The following is a 21,811-nucleotide window of genomic DNA, read 5'->3' as shown; positions in this document are numbered from 1 at the left end:
CAAAAACACTGCACTAATGTAATTAGCATTGCAAACAGAATATATGCAAATTTATAGCAGTTTCCCCTGTGTTAGTGTATATTTTTTGTTTATTTCCTTCTCAGTCCTGTGTTATTCCAGGAATTGCCTCCTCACTGCTTGATGTTACTTTGCCTGATGAGTTTATGCATCCCCAGGGAATGAAAGACAGAAACCAGTTATATTTGAGCCAAACAAAAAAAATCATGTCTCCTGTCAAAGGTTACAAAGGGACAAACTTGCTCCATTTCTTTATTTTTTTTTTTCTTTCTTTCATCTACCCTAGTAATAAAATTATTGATGAAGCATAAGCCTTATGTCAGTTGAGGGCTAGAGATTTACGCTGTCTATACCAGTATAATTGGAATTGAAATCTGCCCTTGGTTCTATAATGTATCATTTCATCTCTAATTTGGGAGAGAAATAAATGACAGGGAGTAGAGTTTATTGGAGAAGAAATATTTGGAGACAAGGCACAGTTTGTATGTTTGTGTTGTAATTGAGAGACATAAACTTTTACCGTGTCAAATGTCACCTGTCATTCCAGTGCATGTTTGTAGCGTATTAAGCTACTTCAAATTGCATATTGCCTGAACGTCTGTACAGTAGATTGCTTATCGTTCATGCACAGTTGAAAAAGGGCAGCCTTCCATCTCTGAAGAGTAGCAATAACCAGGAAAGAAATGAATAGTATGATAAATGTGGGGTTTTTTAAACCACTTGAGACTTGCTAACAGTGAATGTTTAACTTTGGTTTTGTTCAGTGTTCAAGATTATCCTCAGTTTCTGACTTTTGATGGACCTAGTAGACCGATGAACGAGATGTATTGTGGTTTTTTTTTAATGGACATGCTAACTCTCCTAGGTATGTGTTTGATGGAGTTTTACTTGGTAGCTCAGGAGATGATAAAAAAAGATGAAGGACATCCACATTAAAAAAAGACCAGAGTTGAAGACTGCAAGATAGGAGAGTTTGATGTAGACATGCTTGTATTAAAGCCAACCAAAATCCATAGCCTTATTTAGTAAAGAAAACATACACTTTAGATGCATGAAACATGCTTTTGAGTTTTGGTCCGTTTATATGAATGCAATGTTTTTGTGCTCATACATCACCCTCACTTAAAGGGTAAGTTGTTCAGCAAGGTGCAAAGAATGATACAAATCATCTTCTTTTCCTCATTTTTGGTTTGGAGAAACTAGATCAGCAATATAATCCAGCTGATACTTTGTGGTAAACTGCTTTTGTTTTTGTTCCTAACAGTACATCCTTTCGGGCTCTGATGACTTCAATTTGTATATGTGGAGAATTCCTCCAGATCCAGAAGCAGGTAAGTTTTGTTGGTTTGGAATTTGGGGGAGAAGGGGCAGGTGTCTGACAAATACTAGTTTGCTTTTTTGAAAAATACCCGGTTTCAGCCTCTGAATCTAGAGTAATTCTGAGGAAAGGTGGATGAAGAGAGTTTACAAATGCCTAATCCAATCTCTGGATAACAGTGGCCAATGCCATTTGAATATTTTATTGTACTGATTATATTTCTCATCTCATTAATGATCATTTAAGTCTTCTAGATGAGCTGATGAAGAGAAAGAGCTGTGGCTGGACCAGGGTGTGTCTGTCTTCCCTTTTGTCTGCTAGCTTTGCTGCTTCTAAGCTAATCTAAGCTAGTTCACCAAAGAACTTAGGATCTTTTATGAAGAAATTTCATCTCATAATGAAGCTTGCGACATAAAATGGTGCTGGTTTCAGGGGTTGCTCCTTAACAACCTCTGAAACCTGCCTCTCTTCCCCTCATCTTCTCCTCTTATACCAAACCCCTCCCACTGATTTCTAATGCAGAGCAGTTACACTCTTTCACTTTCTGGCAAGAGCACTATCAGCTGGTGGAAATGACCCTTTTTGACTTCCAGCCATTTCCTATGCTGGGACAGACATGCTAAGCAAATAGCACTAGCTCAGCTCTGTGTGCAAGTATAGGAGAGGAGTGTTAGAGAAAAGCACCAATGTGTGTGGGATGTAACAGTAGTGTTGTAGATGGCAGAGTTGGTCAGTGCCTAATTTGATATTGTTTAGTATTGTGTAGGGTTTGCCAATATGGCACTCTAAGCCATATCATGTCAGCAGATCTTTTCTGTTGAAACAAATCGCTGGGCTTTTTAGAAGGGTGTTGAATCTTGATTGAAAGACTTAAGACTTTAGGAAATGTACTACCATTTCTATTTTTAATGGCTCTGATAGTTTAAACTGTACATTTTAGAGGTATTAAGTACAATTGAGTTCTATCCTGTGGTCTCGGGTGCTTTAGCAATAGCGAGAGCAAATTACAAGCTGTGTTAGAGGTAAAATGAAAATTTTTTGTTTCATTTTCGAAGGCTGTTAACCACAGTTGTGTAATCCACAGCTGAGAGGATGACTAGCCTCTGAAAGGTTTGGTTAATGACAGGGTTTTGGGGAAAATGCCATTATAATTTTGGATTGCTTATTTAACCAACATTTGATGTTGCAGTCCAGAAGTCCTGAAGATGGTCCTGCTAAATATACCAGTACCTTGGCCTTTTATCTTTGCGTGGGGTCTACAGAGACTTCTCCCTGCTTTCCTTTTTCATTTGTATGATTCTCTTTTACAGTTGACACTGGTTTACTACTACTTATGGATTTTCCTCTTAGTTAAAATAAAGGTTACATACATTTAAATTATTCATCTTTACGTTTTTATGTGTGGACTGTAGAGTTATACTTTATGCATGTCACTGTACTTGTCCACATTTGTAAATTATGGATTTGAGATTTTGTGTTTATCTGGCTGTGGTGGTGTACTTGAAAACTTCTACCCCAGGCAGCTGCAGATGACAAACTCTTTATCTGGGACCTTTGCACAAAAAGTGGTAGCTAGAATTACCACAAAACAACATCATTTGTGGTTTGGTCAGCTTTCTTGTTTCTGGTTCCGGTAAGTTGAGGAAGGGTGTCAGCAAACTTGCAACATCTCAGTTACAAAATGTATTACTTTTTGTCAAGTGCCCTCAGTGGTTGCTTAAGGGGAGCAGAAGATCCTGTAATAGGAACCTGTATGTCATAGTCTCTTGTAATTTGAACAGTTCTCTTATTGAAACGTTTTAGCGAAACTTATGAGATCTGTTTTGATAGACCTAAAGATTTAGCAAGTAACTCGTTGGCCATCCAAGTCACCTGTGATAGGCTTATTGAAGCTCTTCTTTTCTTCATTCACCTCTTCTTAAAGGGCTGTGCCTGTTTTGGTTGTGATGAAACTACTTTCTTAAATCTCATCCTGTGGTTCAGAATAGTTGTTCAGCTAGAGAGGTTGCTGTGCTTCCTTCTTGGAGGAAGAGTCTTTCTGTAGGGATGTGGAGACCTTGAAAAGTTTCTGCTTCAATGAAACACTCCTTGTTCTCATGTTCTTGCTTAAAATAGGAGTGTCTTTGGGTATGTGATCCAAGGGGGTGGAATGTGGTCTTTAATTTAAAATACTGTACAAACTAGAGAGGATGATGTAATGTCCTGTACTGTTGGTTTGCATTTGAAGTAAAAATATCTAACTAATTTTTATCTTCCGGTTGAATTCAGACATTATGTTGCTATAAATGTTTATGATACAACTCCTTTAAATTACATCAGCTATTTGTGAATAGCAATTTTTTTGCAAGCCTAAACCCTTTCACAGAGCTGCATCCTTAACAATAACTCTGAAATAGTTTTCTTTGCTTAAGTACAGGTGCAGCAAGTACTAGCTATCTAGTGGTTAGTAACATTACTACACAAAAGATAAGTGAAGTGGGAAGGAACATACCAGTCTGACAATTGCAAACATATTTCAAGCTGGAGGAATGTGGTAACCTGTGTCAGTCTTTTGCCAAGAAAATTAAAAAAATCTGGGTTTTGGTGGGGGTTTTCTGTGGGGTGGGGTTTTTGGGGTTTTTTTTCTTTGGTTTGTTTTGTTCTTATGTTTGGGTTTTTTTTCCCCTAAATAATATATTAGAGGTGTCCTCCCAGTAGGTTGCATTGAGTCACTCCTCCTCAGTTGGAAACTCTGCCAGTGGTTTGGTTCGGTCCAGTTACTAGACAAGGTTTACTTCAGGGCAGGAAGGTCTGTGAAAAAAGGTATTTCCTAAATTGCTTAGGAAGCTATTCTGTTGAAGAATTTTATTGGCTGTCTCCCTCCACAACCTTAGATTATTGTTAATAGGCCAGGATTTCCTATGCCAGAAGGCCGGTTGCTCTTTTACCACCTTTTGTCTTTTCTTGAAGATGGAATAGTTTGCTCATTTTTCCACTTTCTTCTGCATCCAAGTACTACTCAGTTTTCCACTGTGCTGCAGAAGTAATTGCCAGTTGTTTGGTGAATTTGTTAGCCAATTTCCTCTTTAAAGTGTATATATATACACACACATAAAATACATATTTTCTTCAGGGGTAGAGTTTCTAGAAAAATTAATACATTAGTCTGGCAGAAGAAAAGCAGTCCTGAGTTTCCTCAGCTTTTACTTGACTCCAGGGCAAGCTAGAAGTGAGAAGCGGCATCGTCCCTACAGACCTGCCCAGCAAGGCTGTTAACATATAAGCACTTCAGGTAGTATTTAAACCTAACTCCTATAAACATGGTCTCTTAGCTGGTAAAGAATCCCTGTTCAAGACAGAACCTGACATGTCTTGTGGGGTAATAGAGGGCTTAGTAGGCCAAATGTTTTGCAAAATGGAATTTACATTCCTCACCCACTACTCTGAATCATCTTTGCAACTCAGAGCTTGTCTCTTGCTTTTGAAATATTGCTCAAAGATGCTGTGTGAGGGATATGATATTTATTTGTGATTGAGAAGACAGTTGGGGATCCTTCAGTTTACGTTAGCAGGCTGTCACCAGACTTCTGAAAAACTTCACTAAATCTGAACAGCAAAGTACATTTCAGAGCCTCTTTTTAATTCTGTCTTTGACCGTAACTTCTAGCAAGAAAGGGCCTGTCATTGTGGTCTAGTTACTAAACTAATTGCACCAATTTTCAGCAGAACTGATGAAATTCTTCTTCCCTTTTTTTCTCCTCACTGGTCATTGTAAATGCAGACACCTCTTTAGGCTTGAAGAATTCAGCGATGGATCTTTTCACAACATTTGAACAGGGTTAGCTTACTGGAGGCAGCTTGTGGTATAAGTTCTCAAAGTTCCAGACTGATAGGTGAAGATGAGTAATAGATGGTTAAGTGTTTCTTAATGTCTTTAGCTATTTTTGAGGTTTTTATGTATGGGCAGACATGCATATATACATACCAGTTAGGTTGGGGTGGGGGGAAGCCATGTGGCTGAATGGGGAGCATCCTCTGGAAGGTTTGTATTTCTAAAAAAAATGATTTTTCTGAGGCATGGTCTTGGGATCTAAACTATTTTACTTTCAGGACTGTAGTTTGTCTCTTCCTTCAGATCAGTGTTTACCACAGTGTGCTATGAACAGTTGTTTGATTATCACGGCAAGTAAGTCATGAGGCAGTGTAAAAGAGGTTCTTGTATTCAGTGGAATGTAGACTGGTTTCTGTGCCATGTGGATTGAAACACCAGAAACCTGTGGAAATGTTCTGGCTGGATGGCATCTATCGGAAAACAAGGCAGTGTTGGGTGCTTTGTAGTGCTGTGGCCAAGTGGAAGAACGTTCAGCATCCACGAGTTTCTCTCACTGCCTTAGTGTATTTAATATCTAATTTAGCACTAGAAAGCTGAAGATAACACTGAGCACTGGGAGTGGCTGGAGAAGCCTTAGTCCCCAGCAACTAGCCATCTGATGGTACCAAAGCTCTTTTCTCTTTATCATTGAACATGTTTGCAGCTACCAGTACAAAATAAATGCACAGGCAAGCAGTTTTCACACCTCCATTTAAAAAAAAAAAAAAAAAATCAGCTGTGTAATAATTTCACTTATGTTATTCCCTTTATGTTCGGAAAGCATAGCTGTAGGTGGTAATTTGCATGGTTCCAATAACATGGTAAAAATCATTGTGACCTATGCAGTTAAACACAGCAGAAGAACAATCTCTTCAGACCAGAAAAGAGGACAAAGAGGAAAGGGTGTGCCAAAGTTTATTTCTGTAGTAATTTGTCTTAGCTTTTACGTTGTTGTTCAGCTCTACTGGTGATAACAACAGTGGGAGGGTTGGTATAGATAAGTTGTAGATGGATATGGCAGATACTTAGCAGCAACAAAATAAGGGAGAAAATATACATCCAGAAATAGCCACTACCACTACAGCTTTCTGCATATTCTTTTGATGTTTAAATGTTATTTTTTACTTTGGATTTGGAACCTCTGCAGAGGTATGAGACCACCACAGGGCTGGTTCTGGGCATAGTCTAGACAAAGTGGGTGATTGCCTGGAAAGGCAGGTTGGCTGAAGCAAGTGCCAGTCCATTGCTCCCTGTGCTTTTGCTAAAGCTTTGCAAGGCCATGCTGATCCTTCGCCTGACCTAGGAGGTGGAAGGTGGGTTTGAAGGTCACAAAGGAAGCAGTCTGCAGATGAGTCGGAGCTGCTTTCTTGTGGGGAGACATTACCTTTTGCTTTCTCATGTAATAGCAGAAGTACTAGGCCAGAGTCCCCTGGTGTCTCCTCCAAACTGTCTCCTCTTACCATGCCAGGAAGAGAAAGGATGTTGGCCAGCCTTTGTTGTTCTTGCCCCCATATATGATGTGTGACCAAAGTCAGTTTTGCCTGTGCTGCTGAGAAGACCTGACGTTGCCCTGGCTGCTGCCAGAGCTGGAGTCAGATTCCTGATGTCACTAGAAGGAATGCTGCAGGGCTCTGTGCTCTCAGGCAAGAGTGCTTGTGTTTATATCTATTTTCTCTGCAGAGGGGTCTCTGAGGAGCAAAGCATCTGTTGGCATGCATTGTCCGAAACAAATACAGGTGTGTGAGAGACCAGAAAGAGACTTTTTAAGAAGTCTAAACATAATCTGCTGCACTGAAACCAGGGGCCCTATGTGCTATCCATATTTGCTTGCATTGTGCTGTGCATTTGCTTTTCAAACTGTGGTACCTCTCTTCCATTAGCGCATCATGACCTCATAGGATTCAAATGCAGGGCAATCGTCTATGGTCTAAATGTGCCCTGGATTATTATTAATGAAAACTAAATTAATTTTAAATTAGCTTTCTACTGTAGTGCCAAATACTACAGTGGAATGGTATGCTGTGGCACACTGGCAGCTGGTTCTTCTCAGGAGTTTTCAGCGCTTTGAGTAATTCACAAGGCTTGTGTGAAGTTATGCTTTAGTGTGTTGAACGTCTTTCTACCTTATATGAACAACCAGTGAGGCTTCTTTTTCAGTGTCCTAGTTAGAAAGGACTTCTTCTTAATGAGGTCATTTAATTCCTCTGTTACAGAGCCAGTGGAGGATTGTTCTGTATCCCAGCAGGTTCTCCAGTGCTTTGACAGTTTTTTAAATGTTTGGAGTAACGCCGCTTCCATTAGTTTAGAGACTGTTCTACATTCTCACCGGGTTTCTCCTCTAGGGCTCTTTTCCTAATAATATATCACCTCCCTTTTTTCCTTATCCTTCAAATAATTCATTCTTCTGGGTTTTTTTAAACACTGCTACATGTTGTGGAGCTGGGGCATGGAAGTCAGATTGCTGTCCAAGTACCTCACTCTCCTTCATTATGATTTACTAGTGTTTTTTAAAATGTGTTGGTATGTACCATCCAGAATGTTCTCAGTATGTGAAATGTCAAGTCATTTGCATAAATATTTACAAAACCGTATAATTAACAAGGGTTTCATTAGCATAATATTTAAAACATAAAGTAATAAAGCAAACTGAGAAGTAATCACTTCAGCAACTTAGTGGACATCTGCTTCAAAGCATTATATTATTTCTTCCTTCTGTCTGTATCAGAGCCTGTAGATAGCCCTTGTGTTGCCATGGTATTCTTGTCAAACGTGTGTAGGGGAAATCTGTTTTAAAATGTACACTTCAGATTTAGCCTTTTATAAGTTGTTTCTTCCAGCTGGTCAGATATTGGAGTAGAATTTTGTTTAAAGAATTTTTTAAGGCTTTGTATTGCCCCTCTTTGGAGCACTTATTTGCAGGGTGTAGAGGAAGAAGGATTTTCTTGGCATGTCACTTCGTGTATCAAATAAAAGCAGACCAAAAAACCTCTGATCAGCACAGCTAGAACACTAAACCGCTACTCAGAACTGTCTTTAAACATAGCAATTTTTAGAAAGTATTGCAAAACCAGCTAGTATATCTCCATTCCTTCCCTCCAGTAGTTAGAGGTTAGAAAGACAAAAACCTAAAATCAGCATAATGAGCCTCTGAAGACTTTAAGACTTTCTTAAGGTCCTTTCCAACCCTTACTATTCTATGATTCTATGATTCTATGATATATATATTATTAATAACATATATGTAAGCTAATGGCTTCTGTATAAACACTGCTTTTACACATGGTAACTGTGTTAAGAATATCAAAGCTGCCAACTAAAACAGTCGTAGGACCTGTGCATGCCACTAAATTCAAAAGCAAACAAACAACACCCCCCCCCATTCCCTAAATAAACCCTCCCAAACCTCAAAAGCAAAACTTGAGTGTTGTTGGGATAGCAGAGGTCAATTCTGCTGAAACAATGCAAATAAAAATACCAGTTTGAGTGAAGACAGCAAAAAGAAATAGAAATTGTTGCATGCAGAAAAAGGAAGATGGCCTCAGGAATTTGAGCAGCTTGTGGCCAGCCTCCGCTTAATGTACAGATGCACTTCTCTTTTTTGCCAGCAGACATGAGGAAATTTAACTCACACTGTGAGATGGCTAGAAGCTCTATGGCTGCAGCTAAGCCTCTGCTGAGAGACCCGGAGATTCCAGACAAGTCTGGACACAGGCATGTCTGCCACGCAGATACTCGTGTAATACAACAGCAACTTTACTGGGCTACTGTAAAGTGAAGGGACCACTGTCAGGATAAGGATATAGGAGGGTCTCTATTAAGCACTTACTTAGAGACACTGCTTAAGATTACAGGAGTTGGTAGACTAAAATTGCACCAGGCAAGGGGTTGTCCAAAAATGAGGTTCTGGGGCAGTCTATTAGATTTGACACAAGGATTATCAGGGTATTGCTGGAGTCAATACTCTTTGGTTTAAATAATTAAAACCTTCGTACTACTGGAAAAAGATGACTGCTAAGATTTATAATTGCAGTAATCTGCTCCTAGAGGACTTTCCTGTAATTGGGCAGTTAGATGTTTTAAGGGGCTTTGTAGGGAAGTTCACCTTCACTCTAAGAAGAGTGAAGTATATTCTAGTACTGTGCTCCCTCTGATTTTATTGTTAACAGCTTAAAAGGAATTTAGGGAACTTCAGTATTAAAGCAAAAAGCTTTGGAGTTCCTCTGTAGAATCATGAAACAGTCAGGGTTGGAAGGGATCTTAAAGAGCATTGAGTCCAACACCCCGGCCAAGGACAGGGACACCTTCCACTAGACCAGGTTGCTCAAAGCCCCGTCCAGCCTGGCCTTGAGCACTGCCAGGGATGGGGCATCCACAGCTTCTCTGGGCAACCTGTTCCAATGTCTCACCTTATATCCAGTATACATCTGATATTTCAGCTTAAAACTGTTGGCCCCTTCTCTCACTACAGGCCTCGGTAAAAGTCTCTCTGTGTCTTTCTTATCATTTTCCTCTTTATTGAAAAGCTGCTCTAAGGTCTCCCCAGAGCCCTCTCTTCTCCAGGCTGAACAACCCTAACTCTCTCAGCCTTTCGTCATAGGAGAGGTGTTGCAGCCCCCTGATCATTTTTTGTGACCCTCCTCTGGACCGTCTCCAATGGGTGGATGTCTTTCCTATGCTGGAGACTCCAGAGCTGAACACAGTACTGCAGGTGGGGTCTCACCAGAGCAGAGTAGAAGGGCACAATCACCTCCTTTGACCTGCTGGCCACACTCCTTTGGATACAGCCCAGGATTTGATTGGCTTTCTGGGCTTCAGACATTGGCTGAATTTGACTACAGCCTAGGGACGGCTGCATTCTAGACATGGCATGCTGTGCACATTTTATCCAGTGCTCTTAGTGTATCGATAAATGTTTAAAGTTTAACACCAGAAGACAGTTCTGGTATTAAATAACTGTTTTCAGTGTTTTACTAGGAAAATAATAATGGGTTCATTCACCCTGCTGACAGTACCACGAAAGGCCAATGACTGACTTGGAAATGCAGCCCAAGATATCGGTGCCCTAAATTTGTATTTCATTTTCCTTATAATTCTTTTTTTGCTCAGCGTCTAATTTCTGTCTCTTTTGTGTCTTGTATGTAGGGCATATTTCTTGTTTCGTACTGGCAGCTAGAGTCCGTGGATAGTTAAAACTTGGTTTAGGCATAACTTATAGACTTGGACACATTCTGTAAGCAAATTGTCTCATCATTCCTGAGGCCCTCTTTCCTGGAGCATTTGTCTTCTAGGTCAAGATAAATGTGTTGAGAACTGGCCTTGATGTTACCGTCTACTGTTGGCTTGGTAGATGCAGTTGGATTGACAGCTGTGATTTGACTGGAAGGAATGCTGTGGGAGTACGGCAACTTGCCATCAGCCAAAAATGTTGTCATGTATGTCTAGCAGGGTGAGCAGAATGAAAGGACGTGAAGAGTCTCATAAAATGGAAAAGAAATCAAAAGAGCCCAATTGACATTTAATGAAGTTGCTTTTCCAGTCAGTTACTTCTCAGTCTCAGTTACTTCTTGGTCAACTTTCCTTACACGGGTGAAATCTTGCTCCAGTGGTGGAACTTACCTCTGAACCTTTACAGAAAATACAAGTCTACCCAAGTAAGAGAGCCGTTCCAGGTAGCTCATACACAGTGCAGCTTTGATGCACGTATTTAGAAGTTAACTGGAGTGATAGTCTTCCTTTCAAGTTTTCTTAATTTTAAATGAGACTTCATTCTATATACAGAATCTTTAAAATGGCCATGCGTTTTGGTCCTTGGAGTTAGTTGCCATCTCTTTTATCTTCTTCAGGCATGTTATCTTTCTGTTCCAAAGTGCCATGAGACTGCACTTTGGTCTGCAAAAATTGATTTGTGCAAACAGAACACTTTCCAGAAGCAGTAAGAATATCTGTGTGAGGCTTTTAGGAGTTGGATGACTTCTCATTTCTAAATCTTTATCATGGTTTGTACACAACATTACACTTCATTCTGGTCCTCAAATTGTACTTATAATGAGTGGAAAGGATAGAGTGCTTTTTTTTTTTTTTTTTAGAGGTGAGGGGCTGAACACATGCTCACTAGTTGCATAGAGAACATAAAGTTTAGTGTTTAGTGTTAAGATAACTGCAAGTAGCACAGAAGCTAATGAAATTATTTTAACTTTCTGTAAGGTGTGCTTACGACTTTTTAAGTTGCAAATAGAAAGACTGTTTTTCCCTGAAGTGGTTTTCAGTTTTTACTTCCTCTCTTTTAGAAATTTTGTGTTGTTTCACTGAAGATGTTAGTTGTAACATCTTGACTGACACTGGTTTATTCAGATACACAGATGTGCTTTCTAGTGGTTTTAATAGTGAATCTATGAGTATAAAAAATTACTGTGTGAGTTTCTTGTTTTGGTGAAACCTAGTGAGAGTCAATGACCAAGCAGAAAAGTTGTCTGGCTTCCGTTTTGAGTTTTACCATTAGCACAAAAGCATTCCACTTCAGCTAATTCCCTGCCTTGTGACAAAGAATGATATAACCTGCTGGTCAGGTGTGGTGTTTCAGGTCCCTCTCTAAGCTTGATTCACAGAAATAAGAGTTGTTGTAGATCCTAGTCTAGGGAAGGCTATGCTAAGTCCAGCTGTACTGTAGTGACTCACGTTAGTAGCCTTGAAGATTGCCTACTTTCGATACCTACCTGTCAGACCAGAGTCAACTGTGACAGTAATGAATTGCTGATTAAAAACCAAACCAAACAAACAAACAAAGAGTATAGCTATTTTAAAAAATCAACCTCTTTATTTGTCTCTGCTTGAGATTTACAGACTGAGTAGTGTCATGCCTTAGGCACTACAGTTTCACTGATGATTTCATTAAGTATGTATGTTGTTCTTATTCACATACTTGTCATATTAGGTCAAAAACGTTCATTGTTTGTTTAGATAGTTGAATCAAAGCTAGCCTCCAAGCCCTAATTTGCAGGAAGGATGCTTTTCATAGGGGCATTGCTCATAAAATCGGAATTCCGCAGCCAGCACAGGCCTTAAAATATTGCAAAATAAAGCTGGAGTGCATTGTCAAATATAATATGGCTTTAAATGATTGTGAATGAAAGCAATATGAAGATTTAATTATTTGTTCCAATGTGTGCTTGTTTTTCCCCTAGGTGGCATTGGCAGGGTCGTCAATGGTGCTTTTATGGTATTGAAAGGTCATCGGTCAATTGTAAACCAAGTCCGGTTTAATCCTCACACTTACATGATTTGTTCTTCTGGCGTTGAAAAGATTATAAAGGTAAGATTAATTATCAGAAAATGTGTTCTTTTAGTATTTCAGGAAGAAATGCTTTGTTTTGCTCAGCATCCTTCTTTTCCACATTCATCCTGTCTTCTCATCTTATTCGTCATGTCTCGCTGGCTAAACTGATGCAAATTTTTAATTGGACATTTGAACTTCAACCTCCATTTCAATTTTAAAAGTTTTAGAGATAAGGGATAACATTAGAATATCCTGGATTTGTACTTTGAAAAAGGAATTATTTTCCAGTTTCATTCTGCACATAGCTGAAGTATCATGTGAACAGTCCTTCTCAGGACAGATTGGTCACAGCTGTAACATGATCTCCTAAAACTTCTGGTTCTTTGAGCTAAAATTTAATAAAAATTTCTCCAAAGAGTATTGTTGAGCCTTAGCCTAGCCTGACCTAGCTGAATTTGGCTCAGTACTGCCTCAGGAGCCCTTCTAAAATTTTTGTACACACTTCCGCATTGTATCAATTCAACATACTTTTCTGTGGCTTCCAGAGGAAATAGGACTCTTTAATACCTTCCACAATGTCTCTTTTGTGACTCCTTTAACAATGTACAGTATTTTTAGAAAGTTTGTGCCTCTTTATGTGGAATGTAAGGAGATAACAAACGTGGTTAGGTTCTGAAACTTTCTTTCCTTAAGGAAAAACAGCCAATATTGTGGAAGCAGGCAGAAACTTTTTTGTCATTTCTAATCACAAAGGTTGAGGGTGGGGAGGCAGAGGATTATACTACTCTAATGCAGTTTGTATTCTGTTGCCATAGGAATTTTGCTATAATTTAGGTCTATCAACAAGTTGAAAGAAATCAGAACCATTTAACTTTTAGGTAGGATAATGAGAACTGATGCTGCTTCTATTTGTTGAATGACTTCATAAAAATCTTACCTGCATGTGGCTATAAATAAGGTCATTTGAGTATTAGTAAATGCTTCAGTTAGCTACAAGTTGACTGAATGAACTGGTTCGGCAAAGAACGTTTTATTGGTCTGCAACTTACAGTCTAGCACTGGCCTAAAACCCTTGGACCATGGCCCAGTGCCATGCTGAATCACTTGCATTACAGCTGCTATCAGCATTCGGGTTCTGACTGTAGTTCAGCTTTCCTTCTCTTCTGTCTTCCACTGGTACTTTACTTTTCTACTTTTTTTTTCATCTGTGTCCCTCTTGACAGGTTTGAACAAAAGCGCACTGGACAGTCCTAGCAGCTCACTGATTTTTCAATTTCCAAGCGGTCAAACTGACACTGTTTAACAACAGTTTTGCCAGATGCTTTTCTTTTCTTTCTTTGGGAACTTGATTCATGCAGCCTGAATTCTCCCTTTTGGATTTTAGATCTGCTGACCGTTCACCCTAAGAATCCTTCCTGCATGAGTGTGCTTAGTGTCGGATTAGCATTGGTATAAACATCCCCTGTGTTGCTTTTGTGTACTTCTGCTAGGATTGTGGTGGGGGTTTTTTGCCTAGTGATTAAAAGGTTAGTTCGATTAAGGCTTCAGTCACAGGTTGTGTAACTCTTTCAAAGACACCTCTGCTTGAATGCTTCCTTAGAAGAGAATTCCTGTTGTGTCGCAGTATGTGCAATGGAACTTGTGTAGCTGCTTTGAAGGAACTGAATTCCCCAAACATTACAAGCTAGAAACAAATTAAGGGAAAGGTGTTTAATGTATTAAATTTGTTAGCAAGCCAGAACTTCCTACCCTTTTGTGTTGTATGTCATTTTGTCTCAGCTTGTAATGTGCCTTCTTTGGGGATCAGGTTGTTTTAAGGCTCATACCTTGTCTGATCCTCATGACTTTGCTCTTTAAAGGTACTGTCTGAATGAACAGTGGTTTGTGAGTGACCATACAATGATGGTTTCTTCTTCATTCCATCTACTTCTACAGATAAGCTGGAGGCTAGTAACTGCCACTCGCAGAAGGACAAAACAGGAAACAAAACATCAGCCATTCTTAGGGGCTATGTAATGCATTAAAACCAGCTGGGAACACAAGTCATTCCCTTGCATGGCGATCTTTCTTTCCCCATACTAATGCTTGATGTGCTTGCTTGGAGAAGTTAAGATGACAAGAGGAAGAGGCATAAATAAAAAATATACTTAGGTTCTTTTATGATTTCCTGTTTTGTTTGTTTTAATCAGTTCCTTAGAAAGTGGCCTTCTTTTACTGTCCTTCAAGTGTCTCCTAAAAATCTTTCTGGAATTAAATCACAGAAGATAACTTCACTGTGGCTGGCTGGTATTCCATTCCTTCAATCATAGAAACTCTGTGATGAATTAAAAATGTGGATGCTAGTAGCTGTTTGTCTGAGCCCTTAATTTTTAGACTAGCTGGCCTAAATTTAGTACTTCTAGAAGTGAAGAACTGATAGCACCAGCATCAAGGCGTGATACAGACAAGCCATTCAGTATTTCCACGTGCTTCTGCCAACACACTTGCTATTTTAATACTGATTGCAAATGAGATACAAATTCATCTCAGGCCTAGCCCTGCTGAAATGAATAATGTTCACAAAAATGATTTTGACCTTTGTGGTTATGGGGTTTTTTTGCTTTAGTTTTATTTTGTTGTAAAGCACCTGCAGGAATATAATTCAGTAACTCAGTGGCTTAGGGTTTGATTTCTGCTAGGACTAAGAATGCAGTGGATAAGATGGGGGTGTGTATGTGAATATTCAAGTGAGGAGGTTTCAGAAATGTAAAGTAAGACTCAACAAGCTCATTAATAAAGGATACTAGAAGCCTTGACTCCAGATAGTGTGTGCTGGACACATCAATTCAGACGAATTGCTCATTGCCTTGCATTTCAGAAACCTGAACCTCAGTAAAATAAGTGCAGCTGTGAACTAAAATTATCATTTGCAGTAAGCATTCACCACGCGGGCTAAAGCAATATAAAACAGAAAAATAGCACTTTCCCCTCAGTTAACTGTGTGAGACATTGGGATGTGCTGGCAGGAAAACTAATTGCGTTGCAGAAGAAATAAATGAGGCATTCCCTCTGATGTGTGGGGCTTAGAGGAGGACCATGGAGAATTTTGTAGGTAGAGGAAAGTTCCAGAAAAGATAAAACAGATAAAAGTGCATAAGGATTTTCAGAAAGAAATACCGGTTTTAATTGGAAATGGAATACTGTGTATCTAGGCACCACTGTTGAAGGTCCCATTTGTTTAAAAACCATCATTGTATCAAAGATAGCAAAGTCTATTTGCCAATGTTGCTATGGTGACAGATTAATGTCATTGTGGCTAGCTGCCTCTGCCGAATCAGATCATCTAATATAACTGGGTTTAATTATTCTCGTGCTACAGGCATAACTACTTTTTTGTTTTAAATTCTGGGGGGTTGCTACCATGGAATGCAAGCAATTCAAAGATGCTCTCTGAAGCATCTCTGCTGAAGTAGAGAACCAGTTTTGTACTCCTCTTTTCTGTTATTGTTCCTATTTTTATATCCATACTTGGGGCATCAGTGAGTAATATTCAGCTCCTTAATACTCTGACAGAGAAAGAACTTCTTGATAGATTGTTGCTTCAGTGGGATGATTTGCCAACTTATTTTCTCCAATTTGCTTGCATTCTTCCCCAACATGGTGTCAGTCAGAGGATGAGAAAAAGGCCGAGTCATTCCATTTACAAAGAAGCCCATTTCAGATGCCACAGAGTGTGCTAGACCAGTTGCTGCCAGTTTAAAGGCAAGGATAGATTCTTAGTCTGATTTCTTTCTGGCAGGCCCTTGTACTCCATCATAGCAAAATGTGTAAGAAGTAGGAATATCAGTCTCCAGGGACATCTGATGCTGTACAAACTGGTTCATCCTGAATTCCCTTGACTTCTCTTTATTATTTACTCCTTCTCTGTGAACAAGTCTGTCTTGGAAGGGAAAAGCCTCACTATGGACTCTTTGTAGCTATCTTTAAAATACATAACACTGCTGTATTTTCTCTGATGCTTGCAGAGTGAGGAGGAAGATCTGGTAGCACTAGTAAGCATGTGGAATGTCTCTGTGCATACTTTATGTACCTTTTTAGATGACTTTTCATTAAAAAACAGACCTTTCTCAGGGGGACTTCAGAGCAGACTACCTCTCCTCCATTTATATTGGTTCATGCAGAATCTTAAGAGTTTTCTAATTCTCTTGCTTAAAATGAAAGTAGTTTTAAAACCTAATGAATCAATCTAACACTCCTAAGACTATTTGAGGAAGGGGCATGCCAGCCTGCTTGTCCAGGCATGCAGTATGAAGCATTTACAAAAAAGTATATGCTTCTTGAATACAAAAAGATCTGATCCACTTGTTGACCTGCTTACTAGTGGAACAAAGAGGAGGAAAGAGCTGACATTTTGAGAGAAGGTACTGAACATGTGCTAGTAGAATTGTCAAGAAGGCTGCAATGCAGAATAGTCTGTTGGGCAAATGGAGTTCTAGTTTTTCATTTAAAAATGTGGTATATTCCCAAATCAACAATGTCTCTCATGCATCCACTGAGAGAGGACTCTTTCCTGTGTTGTCTTTAGGAAGCAGTGCATGGGAAATAATTAGAGGATGAGGAGAGATTCTTTCTGTTCTCTTGAATAATTCAAAAAGGTTAAGTATGGTTGATGAAACTATACATAGTGGGCTTAGGTTGGGTTTTGTTATCTTTATCCAAACCTGATGCTTGTCCCTTGAGCTATGTGTCTAGTAAGTGCAGTGCTTAAACCAAGCAATAGAGGCTGTCTGGTTTCAAGTATTAGATTAATGAACTGTACTAGAAGAGAATTTGCATAAGTATTGCAAATAAAAATAGCAATTAAGTACAGATAGCAAATAAACCGTGACATTGAAGCATGCTCCTAGGAACAGGCTAATGTACTGCAATGCAATATAAAATACCTTTGCCTTTGCTCTGAAAGGCAGCTTGGTGGTTGCCATACAGATAAAAGGTATATCTGCAGCCCACTTTAATTTTGGAATAGTGTCTCTTTTATCTACATAGCCAGATCATACATAGAAGCTCTGTTAACCATAAATTACAGAGGATGCAAAATAAAGGCATTCAAGTTTGGGAGAATTCCAGAATAAGGGTTACCTGTACATCTTAAATTTGGCTCTACTGAACAAGTAGCTGCAAGACAATTTATTACATTTTATCTCCAATATTAAAGATGTAACATCTTACTGTACACTGCTGAAAATGACTGTGAATACAGAATTACTGGCATTCTCATGGATTCTTTTTATAGTGCTTGTCATGGTAGTATCAGATTATGCTGCATGTGTTAACTACGCATCTGTGAGATGAGTGCTGATTATGCCGTTTACACAGGCAAAACGCTTTTTGTTAGTGGTTTTGTCTACTTGGAACAAAATTTGACTAATTTATGTTGGGAAAAGAGTTAGATGTTTTTGCCAAAGTCTATCCGAAAAGGCCAACCTGGTATAGACAGCTGGCATAGAGTTTTTTTCCCTGAGCTTGTTAGCATGGTAAAACCAAAGCATGATTGAATTCAGATATTTTATAAGCAGAACATTAGGTGACTATTGTGGATAAGCTGCATACTAGCTCTGCTTACATTAAGTGTTGTACATCACGTTAACCATCAAATAAAGAATAATGTGATAGTGGTTGTCCAATGAACGCCTTAATCTTATTGCTCCCAAATCTGTGAGTAAAACTGGGAAGGGTGGGTAGATCCAACTATTATATTTGCTATGGATTACCAGTTTCTTTGCGATATTGGTGTATCTTCTTTGTGCTTTTTTTGTTTGTGTTTTCATCCCACACCATTAAAAATGAGGGAAGGCTAGATGCACAGCACAGTCAAGGCTGTTGCTATTGGTGAAATTGTTACACTTTGCAATGTTACTGCCTCTCTCTGCTTCAAAAGTAGCTTTCAGTAAAACTCTTCTCCTTCACTTAAAACTGCTGCTGTGTCTTGAGAGCATGTTGGATGCTTTCTTTCCTTCACAACTGTTCCCTAAACGGAGTAGTGCAGCTCTGCTTTTCACCTCCATACATTCAGCTCCCTGTGGGCTGATCAGATGTGACTGATAATGAAGCTGGATGAAATGTTACTCTACATCACTGGCACAAGCAACTCTAGTTTCCTGGGAAACAAGTGCCTTCATTAGTGCCAAGACTGTATTGTAGGCAACAAACTATTCTCACCGTTAGTGAGTAAGCATGTCTTATTACATAAAAATAGAGCCCTGCAATTTTGGCGAAATCGCTACACAATGAAATATTGATGGATAATCTGCAGTGTGAGAGCTTTTAAGTTCTGGATATGTGAAGTAGATGCAGGAAAAACACATTTGTAAAAGGAATAAAAAACCCCACATCTCTGAAATACTTTTAAGTATGGGTCTGAGGGGTATAAAATAATAAAAACAATCTGCAACTTGCAATTGTTCTGGGTATTTGTGCTACTGTTCTATTTCAAGTGCTTATAATAATTTATGAACTCAACATCATATGATTTTTCTTCTTCTTTCTGTTACAGATCTGGAGTCCTTACAAGCAGCCTGATTGTACAGGGGATCTGGATGGTAGAATTGAGGATGATTCACGTTGCCTCTACACTCACGAAGAGTACATCAGTCTTGTGTTGAACAGTGGTAGTGGTTTGTCCCATGATTATGCCAACCAGTCAGTCCAGGAAGATCCACGGATGATGGCCTTTTTTGACTCCCTGGTGCGCCGGGAGATTGAGGGCTGGAGTTCTGACTCAGACAGCGACCTCAGTGAGAGCACAATCCTGCAGCTCCATGCAGGAGTAAGTGAACGCTCTGCTTACAGTGAGTCGGAGTCTTCTGCCTCTTTGCATCACTCCCCACCACATGTGGCTGAAGAATCTGATGAAACTGCCTATAACTTAAGGGCCTTAAGATCAACTGCATCCCCCTCAGCCAGAGAAGACGTGGCTTCCCGTCAGCAGAGGCTCTCTGCACTGAGGAAGTATCAGGATAAACGTCTCCTGGCCCTTTCCAATGAGTCTGACTCTGATGACAACACCTGTGAGGCAGAACTAGATACAGACCTTTTTCCACGGCCACGGTCCCCAAGTCCTGAGGAGAACGAATCCAGCAGTTCCAGCAGCAGCAGCAGTACAGAAGAGGAAGAGGAATTGAATGAACGACGCACATCTATGAGGCAACGTAATGCGCTGAGGCGCCGACAGAAGGTACAAAAGGAGGAAAGGACTAGCACTAACACAGAGAATGTGACCCCCTACATAGGCGAGGACATCTATGATTACCCCCAGATCAAAGTAGATGATCTTTCTTCTTCTCCAGCTTCTTCACCAGAAAGGAGTTCAGCCATCAAAGAAGTTCTCAAAGAAAGGACATCACCTTGTTCAGACAGTGAATCAGTGGAGAGAAAGATTTATAAAGCTTACAAATGGCTTCATTATTCTTATATATCTTATTCAGCTAATAAAGATGGTGAATCCTCCAGAGGAGACGGAGAGAATGACGAAGGGAAACCAGGAACTAGTGGAAGGCACAGTACAGCACACTCACTAAATAAGGAAGATGCTAGGAACTTGAGTTCAGTAGTTCCTCCGGGTTCCCCAGCTCTTTCTGCTGAAAGCCACAACAGAGAAACTTTAAAAGAATGTGGCTTAATAGAAAACTCTAGTAATGGTCGAGCTCATGAATGTGACAATCAGCGGCGGATGGAGGGTCAAGAAAACACATCTGAAGACATGAGCAGTGGAGGTATAGAGCATTCCTTTGAGACTAAAACGCTCAATGGAAAAGCTAACTGTAAAGGGCTAAACAGTTGTACTGAAGAAATTCAGACTGCGGGACTTGTGGAACAGAAAAATAGTCAGAACTGTCAACCAACATCAAGCCATCACCCACTGGTCCCTCCGTTCTCCGCTGTTGCCATCTGTAGTATGTCGGGTCACTGCCCTAGAAACCAGACTGATGACCGTGAGGAGAGGAGCCTCGACACCTCCTGTGTTAACCACAATAACGGCCATTTGCATCTTCGCCCTTCATGCTTCAACAATGGACAGAGTTTTGGAGAGCAGGAGGCTGTGACACAAGGACTACAGGTGCACTCAAATGCTGATAATGGCAACCTTGTTCAAGGGGGTGGGACCTTGCACAAAGACTGCTGCTTGTCTGGAATGGACTCCAACAGCTACAGTGTGAGCACAAGAGAGGATACTGCTGACTTGCATCCTACAGGCAGTGAGAGCACTCAATCTCTCGGAGGACTGAAAAGACACAGAGCGGAGTTGGAAGATGCAGATTCAGAGAGTTCATCCTTAGAAAAGAAGTTAAAAACATGATAAATGCAAATGTCTGTCGTAGTGTGCACTCTCAAAAAAAAAAAAAGGGAGAAAGAAAGTATTAAAGGCACATAGAGCTTGGGTCTGAAACATTGCGTTTGATTCTCCATTCCATTCTTCAGTGGGTCTGTTTTAGATTGCCAATGGTTCATGCTGTATAAAATTCCAACTTACTCCTTAATGAGACTGAGTCTAGTGTACCCATACAAGGTTCTGTTTAAAGTAAATCCTTATTAAGACGGTTGACTGACTTATTCTTGTGTGAACATGTGTCGTTTGTTCAGCCAGCCAACCAGCATGACTGCTTTAAGTTTTAATTGTTCTTCTAAGAAGGAATTTTTCCGTACTGACACTTACTTCACATTTCAGGCTCAAGAATGATTGAATTAAATCACACTGGTGGTAGCTCGGGGTGTATTTCTCGTTGAGGAAAACAGGAAGGAAATCTTTCTGGGCTTTTTATTCTGCTTCAGAAACTAAAGAAGTGCAACCATTAGGGAGGATATTTTCGGAACTGACTGGGATCGTTAGAGATGATACTTCATGAAGTGCTTGCTTCTGATACAGTTCAGTGACATTATTTTTATGCCAACAGAAAAGCTATAGAAAATGAGCCTCTTTCCAAAAATCACCTTTAGACTGTTCCCATGGTGACATTCAGTTTTGTGGATGTTTTTTAAGGAAAAAAACCGAATAACTCAGTGACATCATGATCCTAAAATGTGATTGTTTGGTGAGAGGAAGGTATTATGCTGTAGGCCTCACTCTAACCATAGGCTATTAAAAATCAGGCATTGAAACATGCCTTTCTATGAACTTAATACATCATTATTATTAGTATTATTATTATCAAGGATATGGTTCTGAGTGTTGGGATATATCTTGACTGTGCTCTCCCCTTCCCCTATGTGCTTACTTTTGGGAGGCAGTAGGCCAAATCAAAAATAGCGGAACAATGGATAACATAACTGATGCGTGTTAACAGCAACACTTGGTAAAGTCTGAAAACTGCTTTTT

The 21,811-nt window shown here is 39.7% G+C and overlaps 1 protein-coding gene across 4 annotated transcripts in view; it reads left to right on the top strand.

Moving 5' to 3' along the window:
* The window catches only part of DCAF5 (DDB1 and CUL4 associated factor 5), a 74,080-nt gene extending 52,534 nt beyond the window's left edge, over positions 1 to 21,546 (top strand). For 3 of the 4 annotated variants that reach the window (XM_030485329.1, XM_030485330.1, XM_030485332.1), the window contains exons 7-9: positions 1,283 to 1,349; positions 12,368 to 12,495; positions 18,992 to 21,038. In XM_030485329.1, coding sequence (XP_030341189.1) covers positions 1,283 to 1,349; positions 12,368 to 12,495; positions 18,992 to 20,794 — 1,998 coding nt within the window. In that variant the 3' untranslated portion in view covers positions 20,795 to 21,038. Of the gene's footprint in view, positions 1 to 1,282; positions 1,350 to 12,367; positions 12,496 to 18,991 lie in introns of all 4 variants that reach the window. The other variant, XM_030485328.1, reaches the window with a different exon arrangement.
* Positions 21,547 to 21,811: the final 265 nt, after the last annotated feature.

The sequence above is a fragment of the Strigops habroptila genome, chromosome 4 (assembly GCF_004027225.2).
Source record: "Strigops habroptila isolate Jane chromosome 4, bStrHab1.2.pri, whole genome shotgun sequence".
In the NCBI taxonomy this organism is placed as follows: domain Eukaryota; kingdom Metazoa; phylum Chordata; class Aves; order Psittaciformes; family Psittacidae; genus Strigops; species Strigops habroptila.
This window is presented reverse-complemented; position numbering and strand designations above follow the sequence as displayed.